The sequence below is a fragment of the Hypomesus transpacificus genome, chromosome 17 (assembly GCF_021917145.1).
Source record: "Hypomesus transpacificus isolate Combined female chromosome 17, fHypTra1, whole genome shotgun sequence".
Classification (NCBI taxonomy): domain Eukaryota; kingdom Metazoa; phylum Chordata; class Actinopteri; order Osmeriformes; family Osmeridae; genus Hypomesus; species Hypomesus transpacificus.
The window spans coordinates 4958170-4972042 of NC_061076.1; the positions used below are offsets into that span (position 1 = coordinate 4958170).

At 41.7% G+C, this 13873-nt stretch overlaps 3 protein-coding genes across 3 annotated transcripts; 1 reads left to right on the forward strand and 2 right to left on the reverse strand.

The window, feature by feature from the left end:
• Positions 1 to 1157: 1157 nt before the first annotated feature.
• Positions 1158 to 5155, reverse strand: LOC124479977 (acyl carrier protein, mitochondrial-like). Its single transcript, XM_047038970.1, has 5 exons — positions 4773 to 5155; positions 4073 to 4195; positions 3748 to 3835; positions 3281 to 3392; positions 1158 to 3131 (listed from the first exon to the last, which is right to left on the reverse strand). Exons 1-4 carry the CDS (start codon positions 4941 to 4943, stop codon positions 3301 to 3303), a joined length of 474 nt encoding a protein of 157 aa, XP_046894926.1. The 5' UTR covers positions 4944 to 5155; the 3' UTR covers positions 1158 to 3131; positions 3281 to 3300.
• Positions 5156 to 5392: 237 nt separating this feature from the next.
• dctn5 (dynactin 5) lies at positions 5393 to 8503 on the forward strand. The gene is made up of 6 exons (XM_047038332.1): positions 5393 to 5554; positions 5819 to 5887; positions 6031 to 6149; positions 6302 to 6413; positions 6631 to 6733; positions 6878 to 8503. Exons 1-6 carry the CDS (start codon positions 5507 to 5509, stop codon positions 6973 to 6975), a joined length of 549 nt encoding a protein of 182 aa, XP_046894288.1. The 5' UTR covers positions 5393 to 5506; the 3' UTR covers positions 6976 to 8503.
• On the reverse strand, positions 7991 to 13085 carry c17h16orf72 (chromosome 17 C16orf72 homolog). The gene is made up of 4 exons (XM_047038331.1): positions 12703 to 13085; positions 11445 to 11525; positions 10666 to 10941; positions 7991 to 9933 (listed from the first exon to the last, which is right to left on the reverse strand). Exons 1-4 carry the CDS (start codon positions 12896 to 12898, stop codon positions 9653 to 9655), a joined length of 834 nt encoding a protein of 277 aa, XP_046894287.1. The 5' UTR covers positions 12899 to 13085; the 3' UTR covers positions 7991 to 9652.
• Between the last annotated feature and the right edge of the window lie 788 nt (positions 13086 to 13873).

Below are 13873 nucleotides of genomic sequence, written 5' to 3' on the forward strand. Positions count from 1 at the left end.
ACAATATTGATTGTTTAGTTACAATGATGCACAATTTGTGAAAAGCTTCAAAGAGAGAGCGAGAGATGTCAGCATTAGGCGAAGCCATGGACCTTAATTTCTTTTCTTTATAATTTTGTGTGTAAAGCTGTTCTCTCCAGTAGTTTTCTTTCAGTAGAATTTGCTAGTTGTGTTTTAAGTTATCTGTATTTAATGACTTAAAAGCATAGTACAAAACCCTTGAGTATTACCCTGACTTGATAGTGGTGTGTGCCAGTATTGAACCATATAAGTAACTGCTCTACCAAATATAATTCAATCAAAAAGATATGTTTACTTAATTCCAGATCTTGCTTATATCTCACTTTTGTTTAACAAATGTTATTAAGTGGAACATTGGAACCAGGTTGTTTTTTCTAATAACTTTATTGACAAATTGAACTGAGGAGCCTTGGATTTGCACTTGGTGTATTTATAGCTTGACAAGAGTGAAGAGGTTAGGAGAAGGTCAGGGTGCTCTGTCTGTCAGACAGGGAGAGGGAGAGAGATGGCTGAAGCTGAATCAGTATACAATTGACTCCAGGGTGAAGTTGGTCCTGTGGCACAGACCTGGGGTCAGTTTGCCCTCCCCCAGTCGGAAACTTAACTCAAGACTGACCCCCCCAACCCTGAGTCCAGGGCCCTCCTTGCCCTGCTCCTAGAGAAGGGACTAGCAGCCTCTTCTGAGGCATCCACCCCTTTCATCCATCCCCTCTCTGCTGTTCTGCTGTCGTCCCCATGGTTGTTCATGGTCTCTCCCTGCTTAGTGTAGTCCAGTCTGTCTACTGCTACTGGGTTTTTGGACAACCCGGTCTCTCACAGACGCTGTTAGTGTTTGTGCTTGTGCGTGTTCATTTTTGAACTCACTGTCATGCCAAATCGAGGAGGGTGCGAGGGAGGAAAGGGATTGAGGTTTTTTTTGTGTGTGTGTGTAGAAGCTGGACAAAGGTATATGCTTGAAATGTCATTTGCAAAAGGATGTTGTGAGGAATTGAGATAAAAACTTAAAACCATGAGCAATGTACAATCCCCATCGCTGCCTAGCAGCCTGTATGAAGGCCAGGTATAGGGAAGAGAGGAGGGGGCTTGGGGCCTGGCCTGTGATACTACTTTTGTATTTAAAAATGTTGTCCTTTTTCTGACTTGCTATCCTGTGAGCATATACTATATCTATATACACCCATGTCTATTAAATAATGGTTCCTACTGTCCAACAATGCGCTAAGGCAATTTGACTTTACAAAAACTGTGAGTTTATGCTGTCTTTGTCATTTTACATTTAGTATACACAAACCCTGAAAAGCTTTAGTCTAACCAGCACAAAGACTCGGGGTAAGGGGTGGGGGGATTGAGGGTCAGGGAGGGGGGGAGGGTTTGGGATGGGCCTCAGAGAGACTATGCAGTGGAGTTCAAATCCAGGCTTCCATGTCCATGTGGGTTTGCTTTCCCTTATCCCAAATAGACCACAGGCGAGACAGGATCCCAGTCAGCTCTGAAACCCGTGTTGTGCCATTGTTGAAACTAATAAACCTTTATTACCTAGAAGTCATCGGCCAGTTGTAGCAGAAAGCGCATTAGGATTTGCAATGTCCTTCTCACAGCATCCCTCTGAATGATTACAGAAGGGACTAGTGAATCTGCAAATTTTCAACTACAACTTTTTGTATAGAGATTCTATCAGACAAGAGGAAGGATGAGTAGATTGCTCACTTGTAACCTATATGCACATTGCTTCTGGGAGACTGTTTAAAAAGTATGTATAGAAAATGTAAACAATGTCTAATTACGTACCAACTTAAATGAACAGGAAGTACTTTTCATTGTCTTCCTGGGGTCATTTTAGGATTTTATCTTTGGGGAACTGCACTTTTTGAAGGACAATCCTTATTAGTATGGGTATAATTGAGAAATCGAAGTCGCCTGATACAAGGTAGAAACCAACTCCAGTGTATTCTAATGAATGTCTCCTCTGATGCTGTCATTTTGTTTTTTATTTGATCCTTTTCCCCACTTTGTTGCTTGGTTTTTGTTTTTTTTTCTTGATTTTAGTGCTCTTAAAAGAATCTGTAATGAGGTGTAGACTAGTAGTTTGTAGGTCCTCTGTTAGTTGTACTTGTAGACTGATAACTGTTTGTAACCTTCTGACCCTGTTGTCGGATTACAAAGCTGTATAACTTGGGTACAACCCTCAATAAAAGACTAACAGTGATCCACCCGTCTTGCCTGGAGCCTCTGTATGTTCTACTTGCTGCAAGCTGCACATGTTCAACATGGTTGATATCCAACCAATAAGTGATAAGGCAGTCAATGTAAATGTATGCCAGTATTATTCCAGTAAGGTGACAACAGAGTAACTGGTTTTACTCACTCCTCAGTATAAATACCATCCACCTCCCTGAAGCTTTTCAGTGGTAGAGCAAGTTAAGAGTGTTGGACTTCATGCAGCCGCCTGCAGCCCGGCTGACTTGGAGCAGCCAATGGCATTCTCAGCAGCCAATGGCATTCACAGCTTCAAGGCTGCTGCATGAAGTTGGACACACCTAAGCTGTGTTTAGAGGTGGTCGTTGTGTTCAGAAGAGCAGCAGTGTGAGAACCCGGGTGTGAGTGAGGAAGCACTATTGATGCAACAACACCTGTATTAATGCACCTCTGTGGGATTGAACCCTATGACTGCAGGTTGAGGATTGAGAAGTGGATGACATTGTAGCCTTCTTGCAGGTTTATTGTACCCATCTACCATTATGGATGCAGTGTACATGCAAAAGTATTTACATTGTCACATTTAGTATTTACTTATCAGACCTGCCCTGTACATATTCTGGATACCTTAAATTGAACTGGACCTATATGTGATATCTGACATTAAATTGCACTGTACACTTTACTGGACTGTTTATGGGTTCTTAAATGAGAAAATATACTCAGCCACAAGATGGCGCTATGAGACACTTTTCCCCCCAAATAATGACATTTTATTAAATACACACTAACACAGGACAAGGCAGCTGACACTGATGCCACAAAGAGAGAGAGAACTAGCTGAGGAAGTGGAACATTTGCTGCCCATCTGCATCACAACTACTTCCTGTGAGGTCATGTTGGGTCACCTCGATCTAGAGAAGATAAACGAGGAGGGAAAAAATTAACCATACATGGCAGATAATTACACAACCATACCAGCTCTAAGCCTCTTAATTTGTATCTGGTTCTGTGTTCATATGCAGGTTTGTATCATATACAGTGAGAGCGGACAGACACTCACCGTCAGTGATTTGTTTTATACTATTCATAAACATCCTTCTTTTCTGCAATGTAATGTACAATGTCCTCTGGTGACATCAGCTTCTCAGCCTCTGCATCAGGGATTTCAAATCCTGCAAATAACACAAGTATTTGTTCAACAGTGATTTGTCTGTAATCCTAGGACACCTTTTGAGAGTCGTTTCATGCATTTGTGTAGGAACCTCACACACGAGGCATCTTACACGAGGCATCTTTCAAGAGGCAATGCAAAAGTGTAAAATGTCCCAGTACTTTGGTATAGCTTTATAACACTTAGCAGTTCTTCCATATAAATATTCTCAATCTCATTGCATGCTCTATTGTCATTTGTCTATTACCTCTTGTTATTGAGTTTAGTATGTTTTTATGACACCTCACATTTCATTTACAAATGAACCTTGGCGTGCGCTTGGAAGAAGAAGGGCCAATGTGCTGGTTAACACTCACCAAACTCATCCTCCATGGCCATGATGATCTCTACCTGGTCCAAGCTGTCCAGCCCCAGGTCCTTCATGAAGTGGGATGATGCCTGGAGCTGAGACACATGGCAGATGGGCAAGAGGATCATGATACAATGCCTTACCAATGAGCTAGGTTAACATTCCCCATTTTCAATCGCATATAGGCTATATGGCTTGATTTGCGTAGGTGCATCGTGATGCAAGTGATTATGGGCTACTTCAGTCAATTATCACAGCAGCTAACACATGCCCAGCCAGCATGACAGTTCCATAGTATAGACCCCGTATTGCTGCTGGTGCAGCTATTTTACCTTCTCGGGGTTGATCTTGTCATACAGTTTTAGGACGTACATGACCCTGTCTTTGATGGTCTCCAGGGTGAGAGGGGGAAGGTCCCCATACTGTCGGCACAATACGCCCACATTGCTCGAGATCTAAGGACAAATTGAATAAGGGATACAGGGAGGTGGAGAGGTTCAGTTGCATAGAGCCATACCACTACAGCGGGGGTCATCTGACGACGGAATCTTGAATGGTCAAGGCGGTTAGTCTGTCTGACACTGCATGACGACAAGTCAAAAGCCATTGTAGTTAGCTATTAGTAAATACACGATGTACTGACTAAATAGGGACTTCCTGCAAAAATGTTTAATTCAAACCATCTTTTTATATAGATACATTGAAACATAATCTGGCAAAAAAAACTAAGTTATGTATATATGCAGTTTAGAACACGCTCACAGTCACGCCTTATACCAGACTTGGCTAGCTTAGCTAACCATACTCAGTCCTTAAGTCGTAGAAGGCTTCGACATTGATGTAAAATATGTGCCGATAGCCCCAAGTACATTTAAGACATAACCTTTTCTAAAGATTTTCCGTTGTGTGTAATGAACGTTGTGATAGCGATTCAGCATGCTACAGTATTCATGAAAGACGCAGGTAGGTCACAGTGCGATCCACTACCGCTAGGCCATGGGGGCGAGTAGTTCAATGTTATTCAAGAGTTACCCGTGTCTGTTCAATCCACCGCGTTCGCTGGCAGTTGGAAACAAAAGAGTATGGTCGGTGGTTCGCGAGGACCGGGGCAGCAATCACTCTCACAGCAACACCACCCGATGAAAGCCTCGCCGAAGGCCGGGTAAGCGAGCGGACACACTGCGCTAGGACACGGGACGCCATGACTGATTTCAGCTTACTCCCAGCGTGCAAGGCGATCAAGTGCTTCTTCCTGTCACTGAGTTTGCGCAGGATAACCTAAATTGACCCTTGCTTACAACACCCTTAATAAGTTCCAATTCAACATACATGCGTAAATTAGGTGAAATCTGCAATTGTAACAATGTGGTTAGAACAATTCTCTCAAAACTATCACGTGAAGAAATACAACTGTGTCTAAAACGTTCTCATGTATCTTGTACAGAACAAGACTAGAGTAAACGATTGCACTTGAGATCTGTGTTTTATATTAATAGAGCTATATGTGTACAATACGACAATATTTAGATAATTTATTGTAAATAAATTGATTTGTGACATTTGCACTTTATTATAAAAGGAAATATGGAATACATGTGTCTGATCTTAACACACGTTTGATGTTTTCTACAATCATCTTTTGAGGTCTTAAAGCCCCGATTCGGAAGAAGGGAGCGGTTGAGCAGACTGACAGCAGTGCAAAACAGACAGAGAAGACAAGAAGAAAAATTAAGCTTTCTATAGCCTACCACATACATTTTACAGACATGGAATTGTGCGAGATACTGTACAACAAAGCAGAGTATATTGAAACTGTAAGCTTGCTCATTTAATTTGTCAGATAGGTTGTTATTTCTTTGTCAATAGAACCTGTTAGCCAAATCATGCTAGCTACAACGTTCAGTAGCGGTACGTTCGTTAGCTTAACCATCTTGGAAGGCATATTGGGTGGTTAAAGAGTTCGCTACAGATAAGCACAGCAGAGTTTGTTAGTTTGCAGCCAACAAGCAAGCATGACAAGGTTATGTACAAGATGATGATTACTGACGATCTAACTCATGTTCTTTTCGGTCCCATAGGCCTCTGGTAACAAAGTGAGCAGACAGTCTGTACTATGTGGGAGTCAGAACATCGTCCTCAACGGAAAAGTGAGTAGAGCTCGGTTTTATACTTTATTCAATTCAAATGATGTTGCAATGTGATTTATTGTCCCATGTAATAGTAATAGTAGTTTCTCTTAATATACATTATTTTCATTGATGCATATTTGTCTGACGGTCCTCCTTTCCAGACGATTGTAATGAACGACTGCATCATACGGGGAGATCTGGCCAATGTCAGAGTTGGTAGACATTGTGTTGTCAAGAGCCGGAGTGTCATTCGACCGCCTTTTAAGAAGTTTAGCAAAGGGTGAGTGCCCTGCTCTCAGACCTCACCTCAGACATATATTCTGCAGACTGATATTACTGGCACGGTAGAAGCAGGATTGGCTTGTCTTGTCAACATAGACTTGGCTGTGTCTCTCTATCTCTTCTTATCCTCCCATCTTTCCTACTTGTCAGGGTGGCTTTCTTCCCCCTGCACATTGGCGACCATGTTTTCATAGAAGAGGACTGTGTGGTTAATGCTGCACAGATAGGCTCCTATGTCCATATCGGCAAGAACTGTGTCATAGTGAGTGCCATCAAACACACACACACACACACACACACTTTCATTCTTCCTTTCCCTATGCTAGGGGGCATGGATAATCACATGGTGTTAAAATGCACTCTGAGAACTTACTTTGCGATTTTACAATGAGGATAGTGTGGTACCCAAACCAGCCCATCTTATCGTCAGTGATGTCCCTGCTTCAGTTAATAGAGAGATTGATCCTGTTATATTGCAGGGTCGACGCTGTGTGCTGAAGGACTGCTGTAAAATCCTGGACAACACAGTACTGCCCCCTGAGACAGTGGTCCCTCCCTTTACTGTGTTCTCTGGCTGCCCAGGTACAGAATATCCTGTCGTCTTCACAGCCAGTGAGATGAGAAAGAACAAGCATGTTACATGTGTTTTTGTCCTCTAGTCTAGTATAATTGTGATGGAATGTGGTCAAATTCATCTAATTTCAGCCGTGCTGCTATTTTTCCCAGGGTTGTTCTCAGGGGAGCTACCAGAATGTACGCAGGATTTGATGATCGATGTGACCAAGAGCTACTACCAGAAGTTCCTCCCCCTCAGCCAGATCTAGTCCTGCCCTTCAGCCCAACCACAACCTTCCCCTGATTTAGGCTGCATCTCAATAATTAGACATGGCTTCTTGGACTTTGCTTCCTTCTTCATCACAGTCCCCCAGTTTCTTCTGGCCCTCTGGAATGTGAGGCCTTAATTAGAACCTCATGACAAATATGGAATGTTTCACCAAAGGCCTGAGGGGTTTCTTGTCATGTGATGCAAGTAAAAGAAGAACAACTCATGACTGTTGATGGGATCAGCCTTGTGTCCTTGTATTTCCCTTTCCGTTAATGAAAGGGGATGAGGGTAGAAGGCCTTTGAGAAGTGTTGGAACCCAGCCTCAGAGGACCAAAAACCAGAAGTGTTCAATGGAAAGACATGAAAGCGGCTTCAATAATTTTTTTGTTTACTTGTTTTTTTTTCTCACCACCAGAGCACACAGTCCTTATTGTTCCTTTCCTACTTGGCATGACTTCAGCTGCAAACATGTATTTGTTGAAACTGTACTGGTCATATCGCATCACTATCGCATTCCTGTTAAAATAACTTAAGGTGTGTTTGTGTGACACAAAAACACAAGCCTCACCTTAAAAGACTAAGGCCAGAGAGTACTTTAATTACTCTACTCTCAGATGCTTTCTTTCTATTTTGGACAGCATTTAGATGAATACACATAAAATAACGTTGCCTCTGTATTGCAGAATTATTTAATGAAGTTTACGGTTTATTTAATTGACAATTGATGTATAGTTTTAATAGCACTAGTTATAAAACTAACCAGTTATGTGTCAATGTTGTCATGTTTTCTGTGCTGTACTAAGTCCAATAACACTTCATACACACAAGTTCTTAATGCTGTCCAGCATAGTTCTCTCTATAGCAGATCAACAAAAATAATAAGGATTTCCAGTCACTACAATATTGCTACTATAGTGGCACCAACTGGACTACAATAGTATTACAACTTCATCTTCACATACAGACCCCCCCCCCCAAACATATTTGGGATACCTTGAGAAATAACAACCAAACACATGAACATGTTATTTAATGAAACATAGTACATCAATTGCAATTCAATGGTTTTCTTTTATTCCTTTTACAACATGAACCACATATCATACCAACACCTAAATGTTAAGTATATAGATTAGCCATTTATTACTTTAAACAAATAATATAAGTATCAAGAAACAGTTGGTAATAGTGTTGGCTCCAGAGAGATGTGGCATGAGTCTGCATACTTGAGGCTGTCTACTTTAAAAGGATATAAAGACCATTTATTGGTTTAGTGACAGATGAACTGACATTGTCTTATGAACGTAACCAATTGAAATGTCATGTACAGAACCAACACAATTCCCACTCCATGTGTTATGAGGGTCCGCTCTACTCAAAACATTTCTACCTGCACTTTCAGGAGCTCCATCCACAGGGTAGCCAGCCAATCGTAGCTTTCCACATACATCTCAATAATGCACTTTCCCTATACAACACAGTGAACATCCCAACATCCAAACTTTCACACAGGTGAGTGTGAAGGCTGTGCACGCCATAAAGTGCGGTAGCATGGACATTGGGACACTGCCTCTGAAAGAACAGGTTTGATTTATACTTTCTAGGGCTAATGCTCTCCCATGGGTGAGAGACAAAGGTGTTTGTGCACAGTGAAGTATAACTGGGACCCAATGGAAGAATAACTTGCATGAGTTAGGTGTGAAAGCTAAGTGCAAAATCATTATTGCAACTCTCATTATATTATCACACAATCACATAAAACAGCAGCTGCATCAAATAAGACTAGGAAGAAGGGTGAAGTCTGCAACAGTCAGGTATTATTTAAGCTGTGGCAACAACAAAAACTATTTTTTTCCTTTAGAAAGAAAAAAAAAAATCCAGGTGAAAAAAAGCTCGTCAAAAATGTCGACTTCGGCACGTTGGCCGAAACAACCTGAAACTGAACACTGGTATGTGGTGACTGAACTAAACTGAAGTTAATGTTGATGCAGAGTTAGCAGATAAAAGGTCTATATCAAACATCAATAGCCTGCTATTGGTAGTATGGGCTATCATACCCACAGCAATATGACTGGACACAGGAGGCAGAGGAAGCCACAGAGATATGCTCCTACAGAGAGATCTCACTGTCTTGACTGACAGACATGTCCACTGAGTAGAATGGGTAACAGAAGAACAACATTTGTCAGAGCACAGAATGGGTCTCCAACAGTGTTCCAACATTTGGCAAACATTATTGAATTCACAGAGTCAGAGACGTTGCGATGGCCCTCATTTCCTTTATAAGGGGATGGGTGAGGATGGGACTATTTGGGGGAGGGAGGGTAATAGAAGTGTTGAGGATTAAGTGGCTTTTATTTCAAGCAACACAGTGCCTTGTTCTCCCCCTGGAAGGCTGCGTTTCCAAACATCTTCAATGGCTCCCTTTCCTCCTCTCATTTCCTTGCCTTCTTCCCTTAATGACCACTGATGATTGAAAGAATCGTGTTGAAATGTATATGTTGCTCTGATACTCAACAGTGCTCTCATTTTGGATTAGGCACGCCAATTAGGGGAAATAAGCAAGACAAGGAGACAAGGGAAGAAAGTCATCACTAAACGAAACGCCTCCCATCAGCACAGATCCCCTCCGTAGCCAGCCGTCCGTCTTCAGCCCCGGCTCCAAGCTAGGGTAATCAGATCATCCGGTTGCGTTTATGGGTGGGGGAGTCCGTGATGACGTCATTGCACTGAGCAGAGTTGCGTTTCCTGGCCCCCCCCCCTGCAGAGGCAGAGCCTGAGTCCAGGTGCAGGGCCATCTCCTCAGAAATGAAAGTGTTCAGGTCGACATCGTGGAGGCCGTTACGCCTGCGGCCCACCAGACCTGATCCTGTACCACCTCCTCCGCCACTCACGTGGGTGGGAGACCCAGGGGCCCCAGAGCGCACGCTAATACTAGCCATGGCCCCACTCAGACCTGGCATGGGGAGAGGCAGTATGAAATGAACAGACAATGGGGAGACAGAGGGAAAGACAAAAAGAAATGGTCACACAAGATTCTTTCCCAATAAGCATTAACATTAAGGCCCGTTTAAGTCATGTTTAAAACATAGCACACTTTCACCAAAGGCCATGGTTGTTCTTCCAAAAATACTAAAAAAGAGCTCAACCTGTAAAACATTTGAAAAGTTTCTACATTCAGGTAATTCTTTTAATGTTTTAGCAGATATTAAGTAGGTCTACTTTATTATTTTACCACAGACCATTATCTGTAGCTATGAATCCCAATCATGTACAAATTGAATTGTGAACTACAAAGAATCCTTTTTTTTTTTTTTTAATTGGCCAAGAAATAGGGAGTTGAACAAAATGAAAGGCGACACCAAACATCTGACACGGTAATTGAACTACTTAAAAGTTGTAACATCTGCAAATTCAAAAACAGAGCACAGAAATAGCCTGTGACATTTGGGAAGTTTGGTATTCACAGACACATGGCCAACTAACAAAGCTCTGAGACCCCCTTCCTCCAACATGACCAAGTCTACTGGCTCGTTCTTCTGATACAAGTGTGCATGAACCCCATGAACACACACACACGTCACTTCTTACATGCGCAATACGTTCCAATTTATGGCTAAACAAACCCACGCTGTGGTATTGTATCTGACACTACTGTGTGTAGGCATCTACATAACATCTCATTTACCGTGCAGAGCTATGGCCTCTCTGAATGGCTGGAGGTCGGTCTCCACGGAGGAGCCCGTCTCAGCGGGGGGGGCCCGGTTGGGTGATACCACAGTCAGTCTGGGGTTGGCCCTGGAACTCCGGGGCGGTGGAGCTTTTCCACATAAGAAGCTAATGAGGTCCTCTCTGCGGATGGTTCTCCTTCTCTTTTTTACCCAGGCCAGCACGTCCTTATTACGTCTCTGGTGGCCGATCTGTATGCCCAAGTCATAGCTCCGCTGGTGGGCCTCAACACTCTCTGTTACCATGAATATAGGGGACAGTGATCACTTTTACCTGACCAAATGGCATTTCTTAAACTGAAGCGGCAGTCAAAAAAATGTATGACGATGAATAAACAACAAAAAACACCACACCAGAACTAATAGGCATAATTTGTTTTGATTATACATGTTAATAAGGCCTTGTTTGAGACTGAATAAAAGCATATAAACAATAACATTAAGACTATAGGTTTTTTCCTGTTAAAAGAACATGTGTCACTGACAGGCAGCTGACAGATCTATAGGCTGCCTCCTCATTTCCAGAGGGTGCCACCCAGCCTTGCTGAAAAGCTGGAGAAGGCTGAATATCCTAGTGACAAAGAGGCTCTCTACCCATTTACTGTTTTTGATAGAATGTCCAAATGAAAATAACAAATGTCTGTTTAGAAGCAAAATGGCTACAGGGTTCTCATCTTCTATTGGTGTGATAGCCAAAACCCAATCCCACAATCGTGAGATGAAAATTAGTTATCAATACCTTTGTACAGGTTCGTGACTGTTGTTGCAGCATTCTGGAATGGCACCCAAAGAGAGAGACCTTGTTGATGACATACTCGGTCTGGGGAGAAAATGACCAGAATCAGCATTTTTCTAAAATATCATCTCATTAGTGTAAACGTTTACCTAATAAGAAGTTCTTACAAACTTAACAGGCTGAAGTGGTAAGACAATTGTTTCCGAACCATAAAGCTTGATAGCTTCGTGATTACAGTGTAGACATTTCATTCGCCATTTTGTCTTGCAACTAGAGTTGCAGACAGGCTTTGAAATAAAAATAACTGAACCAGTGCTAGATGGCCAACTCGACAGTTTGCAAGCACGCTACTAAAACTGTCCTTTCAGCAAGAAAGTTACAATCTCGAGTTGGAAACAATTAAAAACTTTGGCTCAATATGATTTATAGTTTAATATGGCACACTGACCAATCAATTTTGTATTGCTAACAATCTAACCATAATAGAATATTCGCCATTTTGTCCTGATTTTCGGTAGCTACCTTGCTAGAGCTAGTTAGCCAGCTACACAGAGGCTAGCCAAATCTAAAGCCATTTCAAAAAGATATGCTAGTACAGAGCCTTGTATTAAGCCACTTGTTTCTATTCTATTCGCGTCTACTTACATTACCAATCCAAGCCTAAAATGTATAATCTAGCACGCTAGTAAAGCTGTCTTGCTAGTCATAACCACGGTCCCAGCAAGCCTGACAGTGACAGACTAAGCCGAAGCTGTCAAAAGGAATGTCGCGTAGCAATGATTGTTGTTTCCATCGCCATTTTGTTTCTACAAGACTAGCTAAACCTTAATACAACTACATTTAGCCAACAACAAGATTAGTTATTGCATCACAGTTTTTCATAAAAAGTGCTTTAAGTCTTTCTGGGCTTTTTAATTTACCCATTGATCTAACACTACAACAATACTTGGTATAATATTAGCTAGATAGCTAGCTAGCAGTGTCAGCTCAAACTTAAGCAAGAAGTTTAGCTACAGTAGCTCAAGCTAGTTAGAAACAAATCAACATTCAGGCTAGCTCTCTGAGCTTACGTTAGCTAGCCTAGCATTAGCATAGCTAAGCAACTAGTCAGCAGCAGTATGCTACTACTAGCTTGGCTAACGCTAGCTCGTTATGCTAGCAAGTCAGGAGAGAGCCACTGGGCGAACTAGCTACGTTGTTGCTACCACTGCGTTTTGTTAGTTCGCCTACAAGGGCTGTTTTGTAGTAACCACCATCGAACCTTTGTATAGCTGTGCTACCGCAGTGGCAGAATTCTGGAAGAGATGCCACAATTTATCTTGGTCGTTATCGGCCTCCTCCTCGTTTAACTCTCTTTGCTCCGCTTCAGCCAAACACTGCCGCTCCCATTTTGAGAACCAATGCTCGGGTCCGTGTTCCTGAATCTCCGACTCTCCGTCTTCCTTCTTCTCCTCCATTTACTTAACACTGAAAGTTTCGGAGATCACAGCTTTAGTACACTAATGAATACTTTACTTTAAAGAGCGATGAACTATCCGTTTGTAACTTCATTAATGTTATTGTTTGATTGATGTATTTTTAAACAACGTTAGCAGCAGCACCACCACCCTTTTGGAAAGGCTGTAATATTTTTTGAAGAGCTTCGACGTTGGCTTATGTATAGCGCATACTACCGTGATGCTATTTACAGCCCGCCTTCTTACCTAATACTTAACAGCGATTGGCTAGATTGGCATTGCAGCGATGTTTTGGTGTTTAAACTGGACGTTTCAGTGGACTAAAGAAACATCTGTTAATGAAATGACAAAGGAACCTCCACGAAAATTCCGTGCCCTGTAGCTCACAAGCTTGTATGAGACGTGTGTTATGTTTCTGTGTAACGTTGGTAGCCTACATAGGCCAACTGCACATACAATTCTAAATTATACTTAATATACATAGTATCCATTTAAAATAATCAAATACTTTATGGTAATTAATTATGTGTTCAAATACTAAAGTAAATCTAAGGAAATCAAGCACAATTCCTATTTCAACCCAAGAAAAACCAACTTCTGCCCTTTCGAGACTGGCCTTGCACTCTCAAAGACGAAACTCGGCCAACATAAATCAACATGAACACATTGACAAACTTTTTTCTTTTTTATCAAGTACAGGCTACCATTTCAAAATATGCAGTTAGTTTGTTCACATTTGAATCAAATAAAACCAATAGGTGGACTACAAAAATAAATGTATATACAAATTATGCAGAACCCAAATATGGGTGACTTCGCTCTTTGCACGTTTCTTCACTAGATGGCATACTTTTCCATGAAACATTTTAGGTAATCGTGATGGCTAGTGCAGAAAAAACTAACACTTGGTAAGGGTCCACGATCACACATGTCTTGCGCTATTAACGTTAAAGAATAATAAATCGTTCAGATTAT

What these genes read in the sequence shown, in the direction of transcription:
- dctn5 (XM_047038332.1), top strand. Translation starts at nt 5,507, where the DNA reads ATGGAATTGTGCGAGATACTGTACAACAAAGCAGAGTATATTGAAACT. An exon ending in AAGCAGAGTATATTGAAACT is followed by an intron (nt 5,555 to 5,818) that starts GTAAGCTTGCTC and finishes TCGGTCCCATAG; the next exon opens with GCCTCTGGTAACAAAGTGAG. An exon ending in ACATCGTCCTCAACGGAAAA is followed by an intron (nt 5,888 to 6,030) that starts GTGAGTAGAGCT and finishes CCTCCTTTCCAG; the next exon opens with ACGATTGTAATGAACGACTG.
- c17h16orf72 (XM_047038331.1), bottom strand. Translation starts at nt 12,898, where the DNA reads ATGGAGGAGAAGAAGGAAGACGGAGAGTCGGAGATTCAGGAACACGGA. An exon ending in GGTAGCACAGCTATACAAAG is followed by an intron (nt 11,526 to 12,702) that starts GTTCGATGGTGG and finishes TTTTCTCCCCAG; the next exon opens with ACCGAGTATGTCATCAACAA. An exon ending in AGAGGCCATAGCTCTGCACG is followed by an intron (nt 9,934 to 10,665) that starts GTAAATGAGATG and finishes TCCCCATGCCAG; the next exon opens with GTCTGAGTGGGGCCATGGCT.
- LOC124479977 (XM_047038970.1), bottom strand. Translation starts at nt 4,943, where the DNA reads ATGGCGTCCCGTGTCCTAGCGCAGTGTGTCCGCTCGCTTACCCGGCCT. An exon ending in GGTGGATTGAACAGACACGG is followed by an intron (nt 4,196 to 4,772) that starts GTAACTCTTGAA and finishes ATTTGTCCTTAG; the next exon opens with ATCTCGAGCAATGTGGGCGT. An exon ending in GGCCATGGAGGATGAGTTTG is followed by an intron (nt 3,393 to 3,747) that starts GTGAGTGTTAAC and finishes TGTTATTTGCAG; the next exon opens with GATTTGAAATCCCTGATGCA.